The sequence below is a fragment of the Micropterus salmoides genome, unplaced genomic scaffold, assembly GCF_014851395.1.
Source record: "Micropterus salmoides isolate LMB-PRFRI ecotype aquatic unplaced genomic scaffold, ASM1485139v1 Ms_hic_scaffold_1, whole genome shotgun sequence".
Classification (NCBI taxonomy): Eukaryota; Metazoa; Chordata; class Actinopteri; order Centrarchiformes; family Centrarchidae; genus Micropterus; species Micropterus salmoides.
In genome coordinates this window covers 38964616-38984822 of record NW_024040040.1, presented here as the reverse complement: position 1 = coordinate 38984822, position 20207 = coordinate 38964616, and the positions used below count along the sequence as shown (strand labels likewise).

The window sequence follows — 20207 nt, the reverse complement described above, 5'->3', positions numbered from 1 at the left end:
TCTGGTCGGAAATGTTCCAGAAAGGTGGTTCAAAATTGTTGGTTCATGTGACATCCTGCAGATGTCGCAGTTAAGTATGAATAAATATTTGATTTTATATGTATGTGAATATATATTGTAAGGTTGTTCCTTTTTTATTTTTTTTTATTGAAAATGTAGAAAATATACAAACCAGTTAGGAGTACGTAAGTTAGTGTACACATCAATTAAGAAAATATAAAAATAATTTACAATGGTGGAAATGAAACTATAGCACACTTGAATATAGCAGCAGATAATATAGGTAACTCATACTGAAAAACAAGACATCAAGATAAAACAAATGTGTACAGAGTGTAAAAGTGAAGAAACCAACAACACTTTCTGCAGTGTAAATAAACGGATATACTTTATATATTATATAAAATCATTACAATAGATATTTAAAGATAAAAACTACAGATTGTCGTTCACTAACCACGTGACGGTTGTTGTGGAGGTTTCCCTGCCGTAAATGTTGACCCGCTGCGGTAAAATAGAACTCTTGTGACAGGAGCCAGCAGTGACGTTAGCGCATGCGTTAGCCAGCTCAGCTAGCCATTTGTTTCCCAGCTTTCAACTGTCATTTCAGCAACACGGAGGATGTGACGCTTTTTTCCCCAAGTTTGTTGTTTTACATAAAAAATACACTGTGAAAATAAAACATTTCGTTTAGTAGTGGGCACAGACTGGACGTGAGAGGACACAACGGAGAGAGCGCTGGTGTTCAGGCTGTGGGGAAACCATTTTATGATTGTCAATGCATCCGACACAGAAGGATAACGTTGCACTCGTCGTCTCGCTGGCTTAGTCTAGCTAGCTAAACGATATTGTCCCTGTCGTGGATGGGTTCACTGTCCGAAGTACTCCTGGAAGAAACGGTGACCGGTGCTTAGCGAACAACATGGATACGGCCGAAGAAGGTAAATAGCCAAAGGGCAGTGGTTTACTAGCGTTAGCTTCGTCAGTGTATCTCACCTCCTGCCGAGCTGGCCTGCTAGTGTTAACTTAGCCGACTAGCATAGCTCAGTAGCCTGTCAGTGGACTGTGGAGTAAATTTAGGAAGATAGGATATGACTGATGAACGTTGTTTTAATGCAGCCGAGCTCAACATGAGAGCACAGTGTGAAGCAGCGGTGAATTAGTCGAGAGCATAAAGGGACTAGCGCTGGTGATGTCATCAGTCTACTGGTGTATGGCCATATAGGTAAAGTTAGGTAAGCGAAGTTTCTTGTGCAACTCACGTAAATGTAACGTTATGCTTCATGCGTATCTAAGTATCAAACAACAGTAACACTAACAAACGCTTTATACCTCTAGATTAGATACTCCCATCCAAAAGACACGTCTATTAACACAACCAAGCCCCTCTACTCCCTGTCTGCACTTCCCTGGTTTACTTGGCTTTGGCGATGGGTATACTCACCAAATTGTCGTGTGTGTGTGTGTGTGTGTGTGTGTGTGTGTGCGTGTGCGCGCAGCGGACATCTGTCGTGTGTGCCGGTCTGAGGGGACCCCAGACAAACCCCTGTACCACCCCTGTGTCTGCACTGGTAGTATCAAGTTTATCCACCAAGAATGGTAAGTGTGTTTGGCTCTTGAGATGTCATTTCCACCCAGACAAACCCCCCCTTATTAAAAATGTACTGTAGTATGTGCACAAAAAGACCATTGACACTAATATGAGTTATTAGGCTAAGGTTGGACACTATTTTAAGTTTACTTGTTGCATTCGTCACCACAAAAGATAAGCTGCTTATAACTCATTGTGCAGGTTTTATTTAACCTAGTGTAATCTGTTATTTCTAAAAAAAAAACAAATATATTTGCCATGGCAATACTGTATCGATACACGGACGCCAAGTATCGATATTTTAGTATATAAATTGCAGAAGAGTTTTAACTTTTTGGTACTAGAATAATAAAATCTATTGCTTTTTTAGTCCACTAGAAAACTTAACAGGACCATATAGAGGACTGAAAAAGTGATGTGAACAAACAGAGAAATGTATCATATTGGATAAACAGATGTTGACAAAGTTTGACTTTAGGGACCTAATTGGAATTTGGAAAAAGGTAATAAATTGCATTATATCTTAATATATTTAAAATCACAATAAAATCTAATTGCAACATAAATATCGGGATAATATCGTATTGTGGGGCCTCTTGATTCCCACCCCTAATTTACATTTTTCCCAACATAGTTGTTACTGTTGTAGCTCTATTCCACATGAACAGAATTTCTTATGAAACTCAGACTTGTTGTCTTCCAAAAGAAATCTGTGTTACCTAGGTTGCTTTTAATGTAATAGTCTAAAAAAGAAACCAGGATATATGTTTTCATGCTTGCATTTTAATAGGATTAATACAGTATAGTTATTTGTTGTATTGGGTGATTGATGTAATTGTATAACCTGGTGCATATGTCATGCCACATATGGTTATTCCCAAAGCAGTGGCTTGAAATCAGATGTAATTGAAGAACCGTGAAACGATGCAGAACAGGTTCGAGGTTGCATAGTATCCCCGAACCACTGCAGGTATTTTGGAGATGCTCTGCTCTTGTCTAGTGACAAGCGGGTCAGGTGCATGGATATCCCCAGGCAGAAGCAAAGGCCAGGCCTGGATTGTTCTGTGGTAATTGAACCTCAGTCTGTATTCAGACCCCCCCCCCCAAAGCCTCTTTTGTGTCTGAATATTATAGATGTGCTGGGTGTTTGTGTTACCGGCCTCAAGCCCAGGGGAACCTGGATTTTGCTGCGCAGTCCTGGATGGCTGCGGAAGTAAGGATCAGACAAAACAAGTTCATACATAATTGACCAGCTCAAGCGCCATATTTGTTCTGCTTTATCAAAACCACAATCCATTTCCAGGAAATTCTTCAAATTTGATTTTATCATCATTAACCAAAACATATTTCTGTATCAAAAATAAACATAGCCTTTTGGTGATACTATCTTCTGTATCTTCAGTTACTGCTAAAAATTACACAGGATATTGTGAGACTATCTTGGGTGGACCTCGACCCTGTAGGAAGGTCCGGGGCCATGCATTTTAAAGTTAAATACAATAAACTAATGCAATTTAAAAGCAAAATAAATAGGCGAGAACTATTTTAAAAGTTTTGTGCTCTAGTAAACAATTTGAAGAAACAGCAAAAAAGTCAAGTATTTATTTAATGTTTTTAAAGCAACCCTAAATCAAAGAATAATTAGTAAGTTATTTCCAAAACATTTTATCATGTCTTTCTCATTTTATACTTCCTGTGAATATAATCCAATTAATCTTATTTCCATAGGGTATATACATTGTGTTAACACCTCAGTGTTTCCTCTATATTCATTCAGTACATGCTGAATCACGACCGCCACTCCTAAAATTTCCCACTATCATTAAACTATGCGCTACAAATGTGTTTTTGTGTGAGCACGGCAGCACTCAATGCTCGGCTCGCTTCCTCTCCGCGTACTATGCAGAACATACGTGAAAGATGGTGTTATGAGAGCAGCGTAACTCCGAGTTCGGGAGCTGCGTAGCGAGTGTTTGATTGTCCGAGCGGCAGAAATTGACGGTGAACGCGAGCGGAGGAAAATATTCTGGCAGCAAATGTACGGTGTCTGTTACAGTGTGTTAGCTTCTCAAGACCAAGAAAAGTCTGTTTCCCACCGGCTGGAAAAGTGAAGCCGGTTAGCGCTAAGTTAGCTAACATCCCCTCCCCTTCAGACTGCGCAGCTAAGCAGGAAAGCTTCTACAGCAGCTACACAGCTGCTATGTAACTTAACATTAGCTCAATTTATAGAAATTAACTGGAAGCTGTATTTTATTACTGCCTACTTGTCCAATGTTGAGAACATCAGTTACAAACTTAGACTAAACTGACATAGCCTGCAGCTCTGTCCTGTACAGACTCATTCAATTATTTTTCAGTTTTCAGTCTGAAAAAGTGGTTTTGGAAAAGAAAGGAAGGAGGTGACTGGGGAAGCTGAGGTTAGTAAAGCTAATTAGTGATGCAAACTAGTCCTTTTTAAGCTATTGAGGAGACGTCCAGGGTTCCCGCGGCTCCTTAAAAAGTCTTAAAAGGTCTTAAATTGAAATCAGGGAAATTAAGGTCTTAAATTGTCTAAATTTGCTGTAGGTATTAAATTTGCCGATGGTGCGTTTAAGGCTGGTGCGGAAATTGTCACGCACAGTCGCCTGAAACGCATAGCGTGTATTTGTATGATTTTCTTTTAGTATTTGACAATGCGAGACCTCGCCATTAATGTAACTCATGTTACGTTTACGTTAGCTGTAGATCGTCAGTCGTGGCTGCAAGATTGGGAGACACAAGTTAAAGTGGTTGGAAGAAGATTGTTCTTATCGTTCTGTCTAGTTCAAACAGCTGTAGCCTACATCACGTCCTCCTCTCATTTGCGCTGGTCCAAAAAATTATCTATATTTACAGGTTAAAATAACTTTCTAAAGTGTGTCTTTCACCCTGATTTGTTTTCCTTCATGGATTATTTACCTCTCTTGAGCGGTGCGCTTGTGTATTAAATCGGCCGGAAAGTGAAATTTAAGTTCGGTCCGACATCGTTTTCTTGCTACCTTTGATTATAATGTGTAAGTTACTTTCCTGTTATTTTAGTAGTTTATATTGAGTTTAACACAGCAGTGTATGAGTGACGGCTGGGCGATATGGACAAAAATAGTAAAATCATTATTTAATCATTATTTTTATTATTATAAGTTTGCTCCTGAAGAAACAAGATGGTTAATTGTGCTTTTAAACGTTTCTTTATGGTCAGAACACTTGATGCCAAAAAGCAGCCTGATATCAAACAGTGGATCACTTCACAGAGCTGAGGTAGAACATTCAAAACGACAAATATGCAAGAGAAAAATTAATTAATCAGTCCCTTTTCCTCAATAAAATAGAAAATAAAGTGCTAATTTGTTTGTGATTCAAATGAATTAAATCAAATATTTATTGAACATTTGTATATTGTTATTGAGGAACAGTGCATCATGATAATAAACATTATTGTTATATTGCCCCCTAGTTCACATTCACAAACGGACACGATCGGTTCACCAAAAACATGAGCAAGATCAATAATCTACAATGTTTGAGCATGTTTATGCACAACACTGAATGGACACACTGTCCAGGCACCTGTCTGCACTGTCAGACTTTTGGATTTTATTTGCAGAAGACTGCGAGCGGTAGATATTTCCAGCCAAGTATTTGTTGTATGTGGATAGACAATACATTTGCATCCATGTGATCATGGTGTCCCTGACCACATCCAGAGGTCGTTTTGCTGATCGGATCACGATCTGTCCTCAATGCCTCTCGGGTGCATTTACACATGTACTTTCATGTGTTCAAGTGCTACCTGATCACAATCTGGTCACCCAAAATACATTTTAATGCCAGCTGTAAACTCCCTCTATCTTCCCCAAATATGGCATTGCGTCGTTCATTAAGAGATCAAAGAAATTGTTTCAAAATTTGAGGTCTTACATTTATATTTCTTGAGGTCTTAAAAGGTCCTCAGAAGGGAGGAGGTTTCTCATGTTGCCTATTTTTTATATTGATGTCTACAGATAAATGTCAGAAGCTGTAAAATGAAGACACAAAAGGCAAACATGAACAGCCGTACCTATAATGATTCTGAGGGTTATCCTGCCGTTAAGGCTTAGGGGGTGATGCCCAAATCATGCTGTGTCATCACTGTGGAGCAACAGAACCAACCAAATTACTTTCTCCAGTTTGTCCTGCCCCCGCTGCTGAAAAAAAATCCTAGAGGAAACACTGCACCTTATTTTGAAAACAGGACATTGTCTTGTCACATGTGTATCCTCACACTAAATTCACCTAGTCCACCACAATTTGATAAATTATATTGTATGTGGTTCTCGTTTTGCATGCAATGAAGACTTCATAGCCTCACATCAGGTCAGACTCTCATACTGCAACACTTGTATTTGTAAAGGAAATGTGAGAAAATGACAGAATAAAGTCGCTAACCCTGCCTGTCAGGGCTTGCTCTGTTTCATTGCGTTTACCATAAAGGCTGAAATATGTGTGCACCGCAAATGACCACGTGAACTCCAAATTAAATACGGATTCTTTCCTGTAACTTGTTATTAACTTGTTATCCTCAGAGTATTGGTGAAACTAACAACAAGTAGTTTCATTTCAAACTAAGCAGTGAAAAAAATAGGTGCTAACTTGAAAAATACACTCAACACAAACCATGTCCAAACTCAGTCTTTGACCGCTTATATATGCCACAAATCTGGCTGAATGCTTATCTAACTTTGTTAATTTATGCCACATTTTACACACCTGTTGAGCATTAAGGAACAGACATACATTTATCTTTGCGTGACCAACTCAAGCGTCATCTTGATACCAGCCTGCAGACCAACACAGGCATGAGTTGGGTGTTCTCCACTGGACCTAATGTTACAGCAACACCTACTGTCACTAAGAAAATACCAGCAACATTTACACAAAACGATTTTCCCCTCACTGTATTACCTGAGGGAGAATAATTAAAAAGCATCTCCTTACATGTTTAACTAATAATAAAACATGCTATACGTAACCTTGCTGTGTTTATCTTATTTCCTTATGGTTACTTACTAAATTAGAATCAAATACAGACAAACTCTCACTAACACTCAGGTAGCAGGCATTCAGGTTAGTTTACAAATGATTTCATTTACAGATGCATATCAGAATATGTGTTACTGTGTGTTTGTTGATTTTGAGCAAGTAAACTAGATAATATGGCCAATTTCCCACAGAAAGTTCAGCTGTTGTGGAACTGTAGTGCTGATCTTGGTACGACCTTTTCTGAGTTTAGTTATGGGACATCAAACCTTGTGGATTTTTCATCAGGGGGGCTAGAGTGGGAACCTGAAATAATGTAAGTTGATTTGAAACATAAGTATAACCCTGTTCTGTGTAGGTCTTAAGATCCAGTTATTTAATTCTGTCATATGTGTCAGAATGAGCTGGTTTAGTGATCCTCTTACATAACCCAGTTGTTAATCCCAGAGTCTAGCTGGGGTGGCTTTACTATGGGCAACATAAAAGCACACATGTGAGCCTGCATCTTCTCACTGAGCAAGACACACATTTCAATTGTAAGTCGCTTTGGATAAAAGCGTCAGCTAAATGAATAAAGGTAAGTGTAATGTAATTCATTGTGCAATACTTGTGACCTTCTAAAATGTTGCTTTACAGTTTGGTCCAGTGGCTGAAGCACAGCAGGAAGGAGTACTGTGAATTATGCAAGCACAGATTTGCTTTCACGCCGAGTAAGTACATGTGACATTGATGGATCATCCACTTTGATATTAAACAGTCTCAAGTTTGGGGCTGTTGATACATTATATATTATTATCAGATCATTTAAATGTCTCTGATTCCCTCTTACCACTTTTCCTCTTCAGTCTACTCCCCAGACATGCCCTCACGCTTGCCCATCCAGGACATTTGCGCCGGCCTGCTGACCAGTGTGGGCACGGCCATCCGCTACTGGTTCCATTACACACTAGTGGCGTTCGCATGGCTTGGAGTGGTTCCTCTCACTGCATGCAAGTAGCACACACACACAGACACAAAGGCAGAGATAAAATGAATGTGGTTGTACCTTTCTTACAACTCATTCAGTTGTTTCATAGTTTTAATATCCTAAACATTTAGTTTACCTATGTCTTCTCCTCGTAAATGGATTCATCAAAGCAATGAGGGTTAATTGGTTTTATATGATTTTAGCTGATTAGTTGGTTTTATTGATTTGAAAGTAGATTGTGATTATACGGTTAAGTGTAACTGTCCCAGTTTGGGTGAAAGAAGCACCTCACTTCTGTGCACACTTGTAAGCACATTTCCTCTTGTAAGCACATTTCCTCTTTCTGGAGCACATACTACAGTTAGTTATGAAGTGACCTTGACATAAGCTTTACTTATTAGTTCATGTTAACGGTGTAACCATAGACTGTGGGTGTGACACCATCAAGAGAATTACAGCTTTAGCACCACCGTGTGACAGGCAGTGCTGCGTGCGATTCAAGAACTCCCCAAGTACTCAGTGTTAGAAATGTTACAATCTGTTTAATTCTCCTTTTTATTATGTAAGTTAATTCAAAAACATTTGAAATGTATGTAAAATGAGACAAATGTATTTCTCTGGTCTTTCTGTCTCAGGTCGCATCTACAAGTGTCTGTTTACCGGCTCTGTGAGCTCACTTTTGACACTGCCGTTGGACATGCTCTCAACGTGAGTGATTACACCAGCACTACACACATTTCAGCATTGTTTTATATTTATAAACATGTTCATGTTTGTGCTCCTGCAGAGAAAACCTGCTTGCAGATTGTCTACAGGGCTGCTTCGTGGTCACCTGCACGCTGTGTGCATTTATCAGTCTGGTGTGGCTCAGAGAACAGATAGTCCATGGTGGCGCTCCCCAGTGGTTAGAGCAGCACCAGCCACCGCCACCAAATGCAGCAGGACAAGCCAATGAGGTACTTTATTGATAGCCAAGTCATTTCTTTTATTTTTTTAAATAAAAGGTAAACTATTAAAAGGAAGAATTGCTCAATGATACTGCTGTCTGAGAATGAGATGTATATGTTGGTCTTTTAGTTCTTTGTGTGTCTTTTTATTATTGTGTGCATAGACACACACAAGATACACATCTGTTCAGCAGTATCCTACTCTGACATATACCTGTATATCCACTCTGAATCTAACGCATACACACAATCTCACTTACCGTCACCCACCACATATTTAAAGCCATGCATTTTCTCCCCTCACCCTCAGGCACAAGCTGCAGGCCAGGGTGCAGCTGATGAGCCCCCTGCAGCCCAGCCAGCCCCTGCTGATCCACCAGCTCAGAATGAAGCAGAGCCTGAACCCCCTGATGTCCCCCCAGACCAGGGTGTTGACCCAGAGCTGGAAGAAGAGGAGGGAGCAGCAGCTGAAGATGCAGATGCCAACAATGGAGCACAAGGTTGGAATTTGATAAGGAGCTGTCATATATCAACCACACTATCAGAGATGGTCTGTTCCTTTCTGGCAGGTGTAGCTGTAGTATTTATTGTCAGCACTGAAGTAAGAAGAGTTGTCTGGCTATAAAGTGTTTTCTTCATTATATAAATATTGTGCATTTTAAGACATGTATTAGCATAAGAAAATGCAGTGATTGTCTTCAAGAACTGCACACTGTCCATCACACACCACATTGTGTTCTGCAGGACCAGGGTTTATGGAGATATATCGACAAAATTAAAATGCTTATCATCACAACACACTGAGAAAGTGGTGCAGTATGTGCACAAATGAAATGGAGCGCAAGAACAGAAAGTGACAGGGTTTATATGCAAATGCAGCCCAGAACACTAGAACAAACAGCACCGCTGGCATACCTTCCACAGTGGTCTCATTTGTCACTTTATTAATTTGAGAATGATATAACAGTGTGTCAGAATGCTACCTGTAGCACTCATATCACAACAAATGTACTAATTTATTTTGTTTTACTATGGTTAATGGACTGTTTCTGCAGCATGCTAGGCGAAAGGGCTGATAATGAATTGTGATCATATTATACATTTTTCCAGCTGTGGGGTGCCACCACAGCTAAATGAATGCAGTGGAAACCCTCACAATAGCTTGTTCTACACTGCAGGGCCTTCTTAAGTATTGTTTGTTTGTCTGTGTTGTTGCTAAAAGCCGACTCTAAAACATTTGACCAGACCAGACACACAGACCAGACAAACACAATAACAGCACCATTCTGTCTCCATGTGGTGCACTGTAATTAGATGGGATCACTCTTGTGCTCTTTATATTGATACTGCTGCCATGTGAATGTATTTCAAGTTAATGTCTCTCTCTGTAGATGACATGAATTGGAATGCTTTAGAGTGGGACAGAGCGGCGGAGGAGCTCACCTGGGAAAGGGTAACTCTGCATGAAATTCCTGGGCCCCGTTTCAGAAAGCGGGATTAGTGAAAATTCTGAGTATGTTAAGCCTGAGATGAGGGAAACTGAGTTTTCCGTTTCAGAGAGTGAGATCAGATAATCCCTAGATCAGTAACTCCGGCAACTGAGGATAAGTTGGAAAACCGTCAGGTTCTCTTTGACTCCTCCCCTCCCGCGGAGCCTGAGGCGGCTGTCTGACACACCGTTTCATTTCCTCATTCATTCTGTCGATGTCAAATCACATATCTGAACGCATTTACATCTTTAAAAACTTTAAAATCCCAGTTAGATAGGCTATTAGTTTTTTACCCAAACATGATCTTGAACATGACCGCTTTATTATCAATCGTTCATCAATCGTTCATCGATTTATGGATAGCTCTCCGCACATCGTGGATTTATCCTCAGCAGAGAATAAAATCTATGTCAGTCTTTAACGCTGTGACTATGTGAACAATCGCCCTGAAATCACTTACTGTGTGCTAAATTACTGCAGTAATCATTGTTTAATATGTAACCTATAAAACTGATAAATGAACAGTAATCTTTCATATTGTAGGTTAGTCGCACAGATTGGAACATTCTTATCGTCGTTATCAACTAGAGATAATGTGACTATTTCTAAGTGAGGATGACTGTGGTGCAGCTGAAACAAACGGGCCTATATAAGGTTTAAAAGTGAGTTTTTCTTTATTAGCTGCTGATAGTCTGTGTTTCAATAAAATACGAAATGAGCAAGATTTTATTACTGTAAAATAGACGTCTAAAACTTTACTTATAGACATATTTTCCACTGCAAAAAAATTATTAATAAGCTAACCTGCTGGGTGTGACTGTGACTTTACAATCACAGGCCCACGAGTAAATTGTGTCTTATATTTGGTCAATAGGCCTAGCTATTTTCATAATTAGGTAGGCGATTGCCACCGGCATTTTATCCTGTCAGGTTACAGCTTATTAAATATAGCCTTCTTATTTAAAATCGAATGTAATGGGCGGCTGTAGCAGTTAATCATTCATTTAGGAATTTCCAGTCTGTTAAATGACGAATGAGCAACGCTGTGTAATAGGCTAATAATGTTAACGCATTGATCCTTCTTCTACTCCTGCGTCTTAGACCCTATCATGGTCCGCGTTGGCACACATTCATATTACTAGCTCCACCCGATTTAAAATGGACACTCTGCCTTTATTTACCCATTGCCATGGTGATCGTAATATTGGCGCTCCATTGATAATGTCTTTTTTTTCATCCCCATGCACGCGCTTCCATCAGGCTCAACATACTCAGGGTTGACTGAACTTATTCTGATCAGTTGTTCTGGAACCGAAAATTCAGAGAGTTTCCCATCTCAGGCTCAATCAACCCAGAGCTCAGGGATAAACTCAGCTTTCTGAAACAGGGCCATCCCTTGTGCACACTTTACAAAACTCTATTTATTTGTGTTATACATCTCAGCACATGTAATACTTGAAATATGTCCATTTCCCTTTTTAGATGCTTGGCCTGGATGGTTCACTGGTTTTTTTGGTAAGTCTGTTATATAAGTTCTGCTTTTTTACACAACTAATGTTTTGTATGGTGAGTTTGGAAGTTAAAGACTCCTGTGTTTTTGTCTTGAAGGAGCATGTTTTTTGGGTAGTGTCTCTCAACACACTCTTCATCCTGGTCTTCGGTAAGTAGACTAAAACAGAGATATAGGATAAGCATGAAGATTGATTAATTTATTTAATTTATTTCATGATTAAAAGTACAGAATTACGTACAATCATCGAGGATTAACGCACACTACAACCTGCTGTACAGCTATATGATCCTGATCCTTTTCATTATATCAATACCTCAACTTTAACATCTACTGTTATCTGTTATGTAATGACAACAGTGGTGCGGGTTGATTGCATTTTACTTTATATGCCGCAAAGGGAAAACCTTCTTCTTTTTTCCCCCTCATTCAGCATTTTGTCCCTACCACATTGGGCACTTCTCTGTCGTTGGTCTTGGCTTTGAGGAATATGTAAGAAACCGCCCTCATCAAGTCAGCATTATTATGCTATAATGTGTCTCTTGTAATATAGTGAATTACTTGGCTACAACTTTGTTCTTTTCTTCAGGTCCAAGCCTCTCATTTTGAGGGCTTAATCACAACCATTGTGGGCTACATACTACTGGCCATGACGCTCATCCTCTGTCACGTATCCTTCCTGTCTAACAGCATCAATCTGCTGTACTCGACTGAAATGTAACACCTAAGGCAAACGCAATCCCATTGGCTGACAGCGCATGTGAAAGTTATTATATAGTCTCTGCGGGTGTAAATGTGTCAGCAGCGTTGATCCTTAATGGCTGTCTCAGGGGCTGGCTGCTCTGGTCAGGTTCCAGCGTTCCCGGCGTCTGCTTGGAGTCTGCTATATTGTTGTCAAGGTAACGACTCTGGGTGCATTTCTGCTCCTGTGGAAATTGTGTCTGCACCAATCCTTGGTGGAAACATAGACAGAAGTATTCACTCACATTTACCACCTGAACATAACACAGAAGCTGATGGAAACCAATAATTGAATACAGTTTGACCCAAAACCCTCCATATTTAGTCTTAAAGTGCCCTGCCTTAAGGCTGACCTTTTAATAGTATCATGAATATTAATTATGCCAACTACCCCTAAAAAAACTGAATAAGAAAAACATTGTCACATTACTGTATTTCAACACATTTTATAGAGCTTTTAGGTATTTAATGTATCTAAATAAGGTGTAAAGTGTTACTGAAACACATCTCTGCTTCCGTTACAGGTCTCTCTGCTGGTTGTGGTTGAGATTGGTGTTTTTCCACTCATCTGTGGCTGGTGGCTTGACATCTGCTCTTTAGTAAGACTCTTGCTCTCCATCTTGTCCTGACCAGCAATATGTTGGTTTTATTATGTTAAATGATCCCGATCTTGTTTTTGAAAGCGCTCCTCCTTGCTTTTTTTATTTAACTTGAATTGTTAGCATGGTCACAGGTAGGTTCATTTTATTTCTCATCCTCGGCTGTAGTTAAAGATACAGTACCATATTTTACAGTGGTAAAAACCCTTCTGAAACAGTATCTATCTTTTCTACCGGCCTCAAAGCCTTCCTCCAATTTGCTAAAACGAGAGTGGTGTTTTGTACCCTGTAGAGCCGAAGCAGATGTTGTTGATCACACAGTTCATGTATTTAGAAAACAAACTGGCTTGGATGATTGGAGAGAGTCACATATGCCTCTGTGTTGTGGCTCTCCTTTTCTGCAAGGCTGTGTGTGTCAGTGAGCTCTCACTCCTTGACGCTAGCTGGCACAGTAACGAGAAAACAAAGTCCCTCTCCACCTCCAGTGGCCACCTAAGCCTTCCCACCTTTGCTAGTCATTGTACGCCAGTGGGTATATTTTCCCGAGCCTGTCGCTGAACAGGTGGTGCAGCTTAAACAGCCAAAGGAAACCATGTTCCTCCGGCTCTGCAGCTGTTCACCTGTGAATCAAATCTTATTGGCCTGAGAATTGACTCTGCCGAAGAAGCTATCTTTATCATTTCAGTTTTTCTCACAAATCAAATTGAGCTCTGATGACGAAGCTTGTTTGGTCTCTGCAAAAATGCTGTTTTATAAGTTGTAACACGTGTAAAATATAGAATCTAAAATAGCCATCCTATTTAATGGTAAAAAAAGAAGAAACAACAGCACTTACATATGTCATTTAGCCAACTGTGCCTTCATCAATTTAGAAACAACACTGAATTTGAATCAGTCTAAACGCTATCTTTGTGTAACATTTTATTTTCCTCATGCTGCAGGAAATGTTTGATGCCTCCCTGAAAGACAGAGAGTTGAGTTTTAAATCAGCCCCTGGTACTACCATGTTCCTGCACTGGCTTGTGGGAATGGTCTACGTCTTCTACTTTGCTTCTTTCATTCTCCTGCTGAGAGAGGTAAGACCCTGATGCCAAAAAGTAACATTTACTTATTTATAAATGTTCTTTCCTGATTTAGTTTACTGTAGGTTTTTTTTCTCATGATTTACATATGATACAAAAATCTGAATTAAAATGTACTCTAACTTTTGTTGTTATTTGTCCATCAGGTGTTGAGGCCAGGAGTGCTGTGGTTTCTGAGAAACCTCAATGACCCAGATTTTAACCCGGTGCAGGAGATGATTCACCTGCCCATCTACAGACACCTGCGGCGGTTCATCCTGTCAGTGGTGGTGTTCGGCTCCATCGTGTTGCTCATGCTGTGGCTGCCCATCAGGCTGATCAAACTACTGCTGCCCACCTTCCTCCCATACAACGTCATGCTCTACAGGTAGCCAGCAGTCAACAAAATGCTGGTCATTTAGCAATAAACTGTCTGAAATGTATGTGTGAAACCACTTCCTGTTCAGCCCAGATAGGCACAACGTCTTGTTGCAATACATCTTGAAGAGAGGAAATACCAACATGAAAAAAAGAGTTTCAGTGTCTTACTCATTTGGCTTTATGGTGTAAGAAACTCAACATTAAAAAGATGATTTTGTAGCCTGACATCGCCAGATCAATTTGCAAATTAGCGTTCCTCTATACACTCATTATAATAGACCCGACCCGTATTAGATAAACGGTTGTGATTGGCCGAACTGGAAATTTATGAATGAGAAGGACACCAGACACATCTGCCAGAGCAAATAATGCTGATGATACACGGGGCATCTTTTTGAGCAGTGTTACTGGGCAGTCTTGCTAGTGGCAAGTCCTACTATGTTTTGAAGGGATAGCGGCAGAGCGGGGCGGGTAGCGGAGTGGTGGGGGACGGGGATTACGGTAGTAATCTTTAATCATTACCATTGACGGCAACGTTGTCCTGCACGATAGCTCTAAAAGTTGCTCTGTGTATCATCAGCTTAAAACGTGAGCTTGTGGATTCGTCTGGTTCCCAGGCTACTCATTTTGTCAAAGGAACTGAGAACGGAGGCCTTAAGCACAAGAACTGTTCTGTGTGACCATGTAGTTCATGTTCTGGCACACACTGTTGAAATGACTTATTCTGACCCTGTCCACCTGTTTCCCCTCAGTGATGCCCCGGTGAGCGAGCTGTCTCTGGAGCTGTTATTACTTCAGGTCGTGCTGCCGGCTCTATTGGAACAGGGACACACTCGCCAGTGGCTCAAAGGTCTGGTCAGGGCCTGGACAGTCAGTGCTGGATATTTACTGTAAGTGAACAAGTATTAATACACGTTTAATTTTGTTTTACATTTTTGTATTCATGTATTCACAACACACATTTTCTTACGAACCCCGTGATTTTACTCAGATTAGCTGTCTATAATCAAACACCTCTTCACCTCCACAGAGATCTCCACTCCTACCTCCTCGGGGAGCAGGAGGACAATGATGCCAACCAGCCTGTGAACAACAACAACAACCCTCCTCCTGGTCACCATAACAACAATAACAACCCTGCACCAGCCGTTGGCGAGGGGTTACACGCAGCCCATCAGGCCATCCTGCAGCAAGGGGGACCAGTGGGATTCCAGCCTTACCACAGACCCCTTCGCTTTCCTTTCCGGGTGAGAAAGTCCCAACAGTCCACTGCAGTTTCTGGAGGAGTCTCCAGGGAGTTATATAATGTGTTACAGTTATATTTATTTTTGCACTTACTTAATTTCCTGTTACATGGTTTTTTGGTTCCAGCTGACATGTAGACTTCTACAGTGTTAATTATTAGCATTATTAGTGTGATATAAAGCAAAACCACACAGTTGCAAAATATATTTAAGACAACCAGGTCACGTTTGAGTCAGACAGTGAATAAAGCTATAATTTGTACTACAGTCTTTCCATGTAAATGCAAATTCTCTTACAGATTTTATCAAGTCACTCTAGGTGATAACGCACAAAACTAAGTTAGCTGTAGTTTAAATATGTTGACCTTTTTTTTTCTCTCTTTTACAAAAAAAAGACATACTAGGGCCACCTAGTATTTGTGGTTTTACACACAAAATTAGATATGTGCCCACGCTGTGGGTACCACTTACTGTACATCTGAGGCCGTACAACTCAACTCCCAGTTATTACATTCCTCCTCATTCATGTTAGAGGCCTTGATCTGCATGTGCACTGTTATTATAATTGTCCTACATGTTCAAGTGGTAGTTTATAAAATACAGTATAGATACATTTCTACAGTGTTGCAGAGAATGGAGAATCCAAGTCACATCTGTCAAAGCTACTACAGTCACCTTTATTCTAAAATACGTCTCCTCTTTTCTCCAGATTGTGTTGCTCATAGCATTTATGTGCGTCACTCTGCTGTTGGCCAGTCTGGTGTGCCTAACCCTACCAGGTGAGGTGCTAGTTGGCATAAAGCACAACTAGCAATTTTCTACTTTGTAGACCCAAACCATAATTAAAGGGTGTTTATGCCAGTGGGTATGTTTTCCGTGTGTGTGTGTGTGTGTGTGTGTGTATTATGCCTCTGCTGTTTAAGTGCTTCTTTTTAAAGTTCATGCTCAAATAGTAAGTCACTGTCAAGTTGGAAATGGTTGAAAAGTGGTCACGTTTGTTTTGTCACGTGTGTTTCAGTGTTCACCGGGCGATGGTTGATGTCCTTCTGGACAGGAACCTCCAAAATCCACGAGCTGTACACAGCAGCCTGCGGCCTGTATGTCTGCTGGCTGTCTATCCGCGGAGTCACTGTGCTGCTGGCCTGGATGCCCCAGGGTCGCACCGTCATCATGCTAAAAGTCCAGGAGTGGACACTCATGGTGGGTATCTGTGACCAGCCCGTATTGTTGGCAAACGCCAAAACTGGGCAGCAGAGTGGAATGATAATTAGTTGTTCTCTTTCCAGCCATTTTATTATCTTGAACTGGACCAGAATCAATGTTGTTGTTAAACGGTTGGTTGCTCATCACAAGCTCTGTATCCGATGTCCTAGAATCTCCCGGCACCTGCCTAGTAGTAATTTCATGAAGTATAACCTTGTAGCTTCTACTCAAGTAATTAACTCAGCCAGTGCTGCGGCAGTTTTGTCCCATGAAGGAGGACAGTTGTTACCATTAAAGGGGTATAATACTTAAAGTACCACACTTGTTCCCTGAATCTGTCATTTCATCCATCATTTTATGTCTTTGCATTGTTTGTGCAGATTCTGAAGACTCTGGTTGTAGCTCTGCTGGTCGCTGGAGTCATCCCGCTGCTACTGGGCCTGCTGTTTGAACTGGTCATTGTGGCTCCACTCAGGGTACCGCTGGACCAAACACCCCTCTTCTACCCTTGGCAGGTATGATTGTGGGTATGGGTATTTCTGTGTATTACCATCTCCCTCTCCTTTTAGTGGTTAAGTGTTGTTGTCGTGTAATTTAAGTATTATGTTATAATTTGCCCATTGTCACATAAGTACCACTTCTTATATCCATGTTCATCCACTGATCTCTGTTATCTACAGGACTGGGCTCTTGGAGTGCTCCACGCCAAAATCATTGCTGCCATCACACTCATGGGCCCTCAGTGGTGGCTGAAGACTGTGATTGAGCAGGTGGGTTTTAGATGTATTTTAACATTGAACTCAGTTCGTCTTGCTAAACAGGTAATGATCTTACAAGCCTGTGTATTCTCCTTTTGACCAGCAAGTATCCACTACTGTAAATGAGAAATAGTTTTTAGTCTCTTGACTGGATAAGAAACAAACGGCTTACTTTGCACTCTTTCATACTCTTTCATGTCAGGTTTATGCAAACGGTATTCGCAATATTGATCTCCACTTCATCATCCGTAAACTGGCAGCTCCTGTCATCTCGGTCCTGCTGCTTTCTTTGTGTGTGCCGTATGTGATCGCTGCGGGAGTGGTCCCCACTGTAGGTGAGTGTCTGAGCACATGTGTACATCAATTAATTTATTAGTTAAAATATTCGGATCAAGATTTTTTGGACCCAAACTGGAGCACCGCACTAAGAGACTAATATATCAGTGGACACTGAAAGAATGTGTATTGCTTTTGCAGGAGTTACCCCAGAGATGGAGATTCTGATGCAGAGGAGAATCTACCCATTCCTCTTGATGGTGGTCTCTCTTATCGGCATCCTGTCCTTCCAGATCCGACAGTTTAAACGCCTTTATGAACACATCAAGAACGACAAGTACGGATCTGTAGAAACCAAAGTGTATTTTACAATTTGAAGGTCATTTGTGTGAGCTAACAGTTTGCCCTTATGGTCAGAAAATGAATCGTAGTATAAATATTGTGATCTTCTGTCTTTACAGGTACCTGGTTGGACAGAGGCTTGTCAACTATGAACGTAAAGCTGCAAGAGCAAGCTCGGTGCCGCCCCCCAACCCTGTCGCGGAGTAGATTTTTGTCACACATTGCCCCACTTTTTTTGATTTTCAATTCAGTCCCTGGACCGTAAATCCTTTTGAATCTCCCGTGGATCTCAGTGGATTTGACGGATGTCGTTCAGTTTCTTGAATTCCCTTTCGTACCCATCCAAGGTGGGATGGGAACTTCTATTATAATCACGGGACAGCTGAGGAATCCCCCTCAAACAAAGCATGAGGGTGAGGGTTAGAGGTCTGATTTGGAGCTCAACATCCGTTTTGTCATTCACGCCTTTTTTTTGTAAAGTACTGCCTGATAATTGTACATGTGTAAATACTTTGAACGCAGACTTTGTCTTAAAAAAAAAAGAAAAGACATGTATTAATGCAATGACCATTGTACATCTTAAAAGTGTATGTATAATTTATTAAATCAAACTGACAATTTATCTTTTTTGTTGCATGTGTTCTCAAGTCAAGCAAAGTACTACTGTATATATTCTGTAGTAGCCTATGTGGTGGTTGTTTAACAGGTTGATTTGGGTGTGGCAGTGCAATTATCTACACCATACAGCTTTATACACCTTACATGTTAGGAAAAGGGTAAATATCAGTTTTTTTAATTCAAATCTGGGTTAAACATGACTTAAAATCTTGTTGTGTAACATGTATGAACAAAAAAGGTTGCAGTCATCTCAATGAGAAGACATAATGTCATAATCAGGCCTTTGGAGGTGTAAGACATGTGGAAGCATGATTAGTACATGACTGGCGGTGGTGTGATTGCCTCATCTTTTGGTATGAGTGGTGAATCTAGTACAACTCCAAATTTCTCTGCCAGAACACCCGGGATATCCTCATCTCTTAGTTCCCTGGTTGTGGTTTCCAACGCTCCCCCTGTTTCCTCTGTTGGAAACGTGGTGCTGATCAGTCTGCGGCCAATGTAGGTGAGTCTTCCACCTGGTTTCAAAACCGTGCAGAGGGACTTGCAGAAGAAGATGGAGCAGGGGGAGCTCTGGTGGTACTGGCACATCTCCTCAAAGTCCTCCAGATACCGAGGTTCAAGGGTGAATTTGTAGAGCTCCGTCCAGTCTCCATCGGGCCCTCTGTTCTCCTCCCGCTGCCACTCCAAAAAGCACATCCCCGTGTCCTTTCTGATGCGGTACACTCTGTGGCCCTGCTCCTGGGGGCCGCTGGTCTCCAGTGAAAGTGGGGCGCTGAAGCCCGGGACACCGACCCCAACGTCGCACAGCCAGCGCCGCCCCTCCAGGCTCACCATGAGGATCAAATGGTCAAAAGGCGGGCCGTAGTAACCCGTGATCAAATTCTTCACCTGAGCTGAGAGCAGTGTCACCTGGAAGCCCAGCTGGCTGAGCAGCCAGGAGAAGAGGCCGTTGTTCTCAAAGCAGAAACCACCTCGGCGCCGGTTCACTATCTTGTCGTAGAGGAGAGCGGGGTCACGATGAACCCGCCCGCCGCTGTGCACCGTGAGGTTTTCAAACGGCACCGACAGCAGGTGACACGTGTGGACCGAACGCAGCACGTCCAGGCTGGGTTCAGCCGGGCCAGCGAACCCGATGCGCGACAAATATGTCTGCACGTCCATCTCAAAGGACGTCAGCTGTTTGCAAAGGAGTTCGCGTCACTACTTTCACTTTTGGTCACAACTTCCCGGCGACTTAAAGCCTATAGGGCCTTTTGACTAACCAGTTTATTTCCGAGTGTGTTGAGTTTTCTTCCTGAATGAAATTTGGACGTTGCCCTGAGGGCAGGTCCAAAGTACACCGCCTTGAAGTCTCCTGCTCCATAACAAGTATTCAGGTTTGAACTTTTAACACCTGTAGCCTTATTAGGACAACCTAAGGAAAAAGCATTCGTGAAATGTTCCAA

At 41.3% G+C, this 20207-nt stretch overlaps 2 protein-coding genes across 2 annotated transcripts; one reads left to right on the top strand and one right to left on the bottom strand.

The window, feature by feature from the left end:
- Positions 1 to 530: 530 nt before the first annotated feature.
- Positions 531 to 18762, top strand: LOC119908938 (E3 ubiquitin-protein ligase MARCHF6). The gene is made up of 25 exons (XM_038726903.1): positions 531 to 941; positions 1500 to 1599; positions 7262 to 7335; positions 7471 to 7614; positions 8228 to 8300; positions 8380 to 8548; positions 8850 to 9039; positions 9931 to 9992; positions 11512 to 11544; positions 11638 to 11689; positions 11973 to 12031; positions 12129 to 12209; positions 12370 to 12438; positions 12805 to 12879; positions 13821 to 13955; positions 14108 to 14328; positions 15074 to 15211; positions 15352 to 15568; positions 16275 to 16344; positions 16584 to 16765; positions 17149 to 17283; positions 17449 to 17538; positions 17729 to 17861; positions 18004 to 18139; positions 18264 to 18762. The coding sequence occupies exons 1-25, from the start codon at positions 923 to 925 to the stop codon at positions 18349 to 18351; spliced, it is 2745 nt and encodes a 914-aa protein (XP_038582831.1). The 5' UTR covers positions 531 to 922; the 3' UTR covers positions 18352 to 18762.
- Positions 18724 to 20191, bottom strand: LOC119908956 (arylamine N-acetyltransferase, pineal gland isozyme NAT-10-like). The gene has a single exon (XM_038726928.1). It carries the CDS (start codon positions 19921 to 19923, stop codon positions 19075 to 19077), a length of 849 nt encoding a protein of 282 aa, XP_038582856.1. The 5' UTR covers positions 19924 to 20191; the 3' UTR covers positions 18724 to 19074.
- Positions 20192 to 20207: the final 16 nt, after the last annotated feature.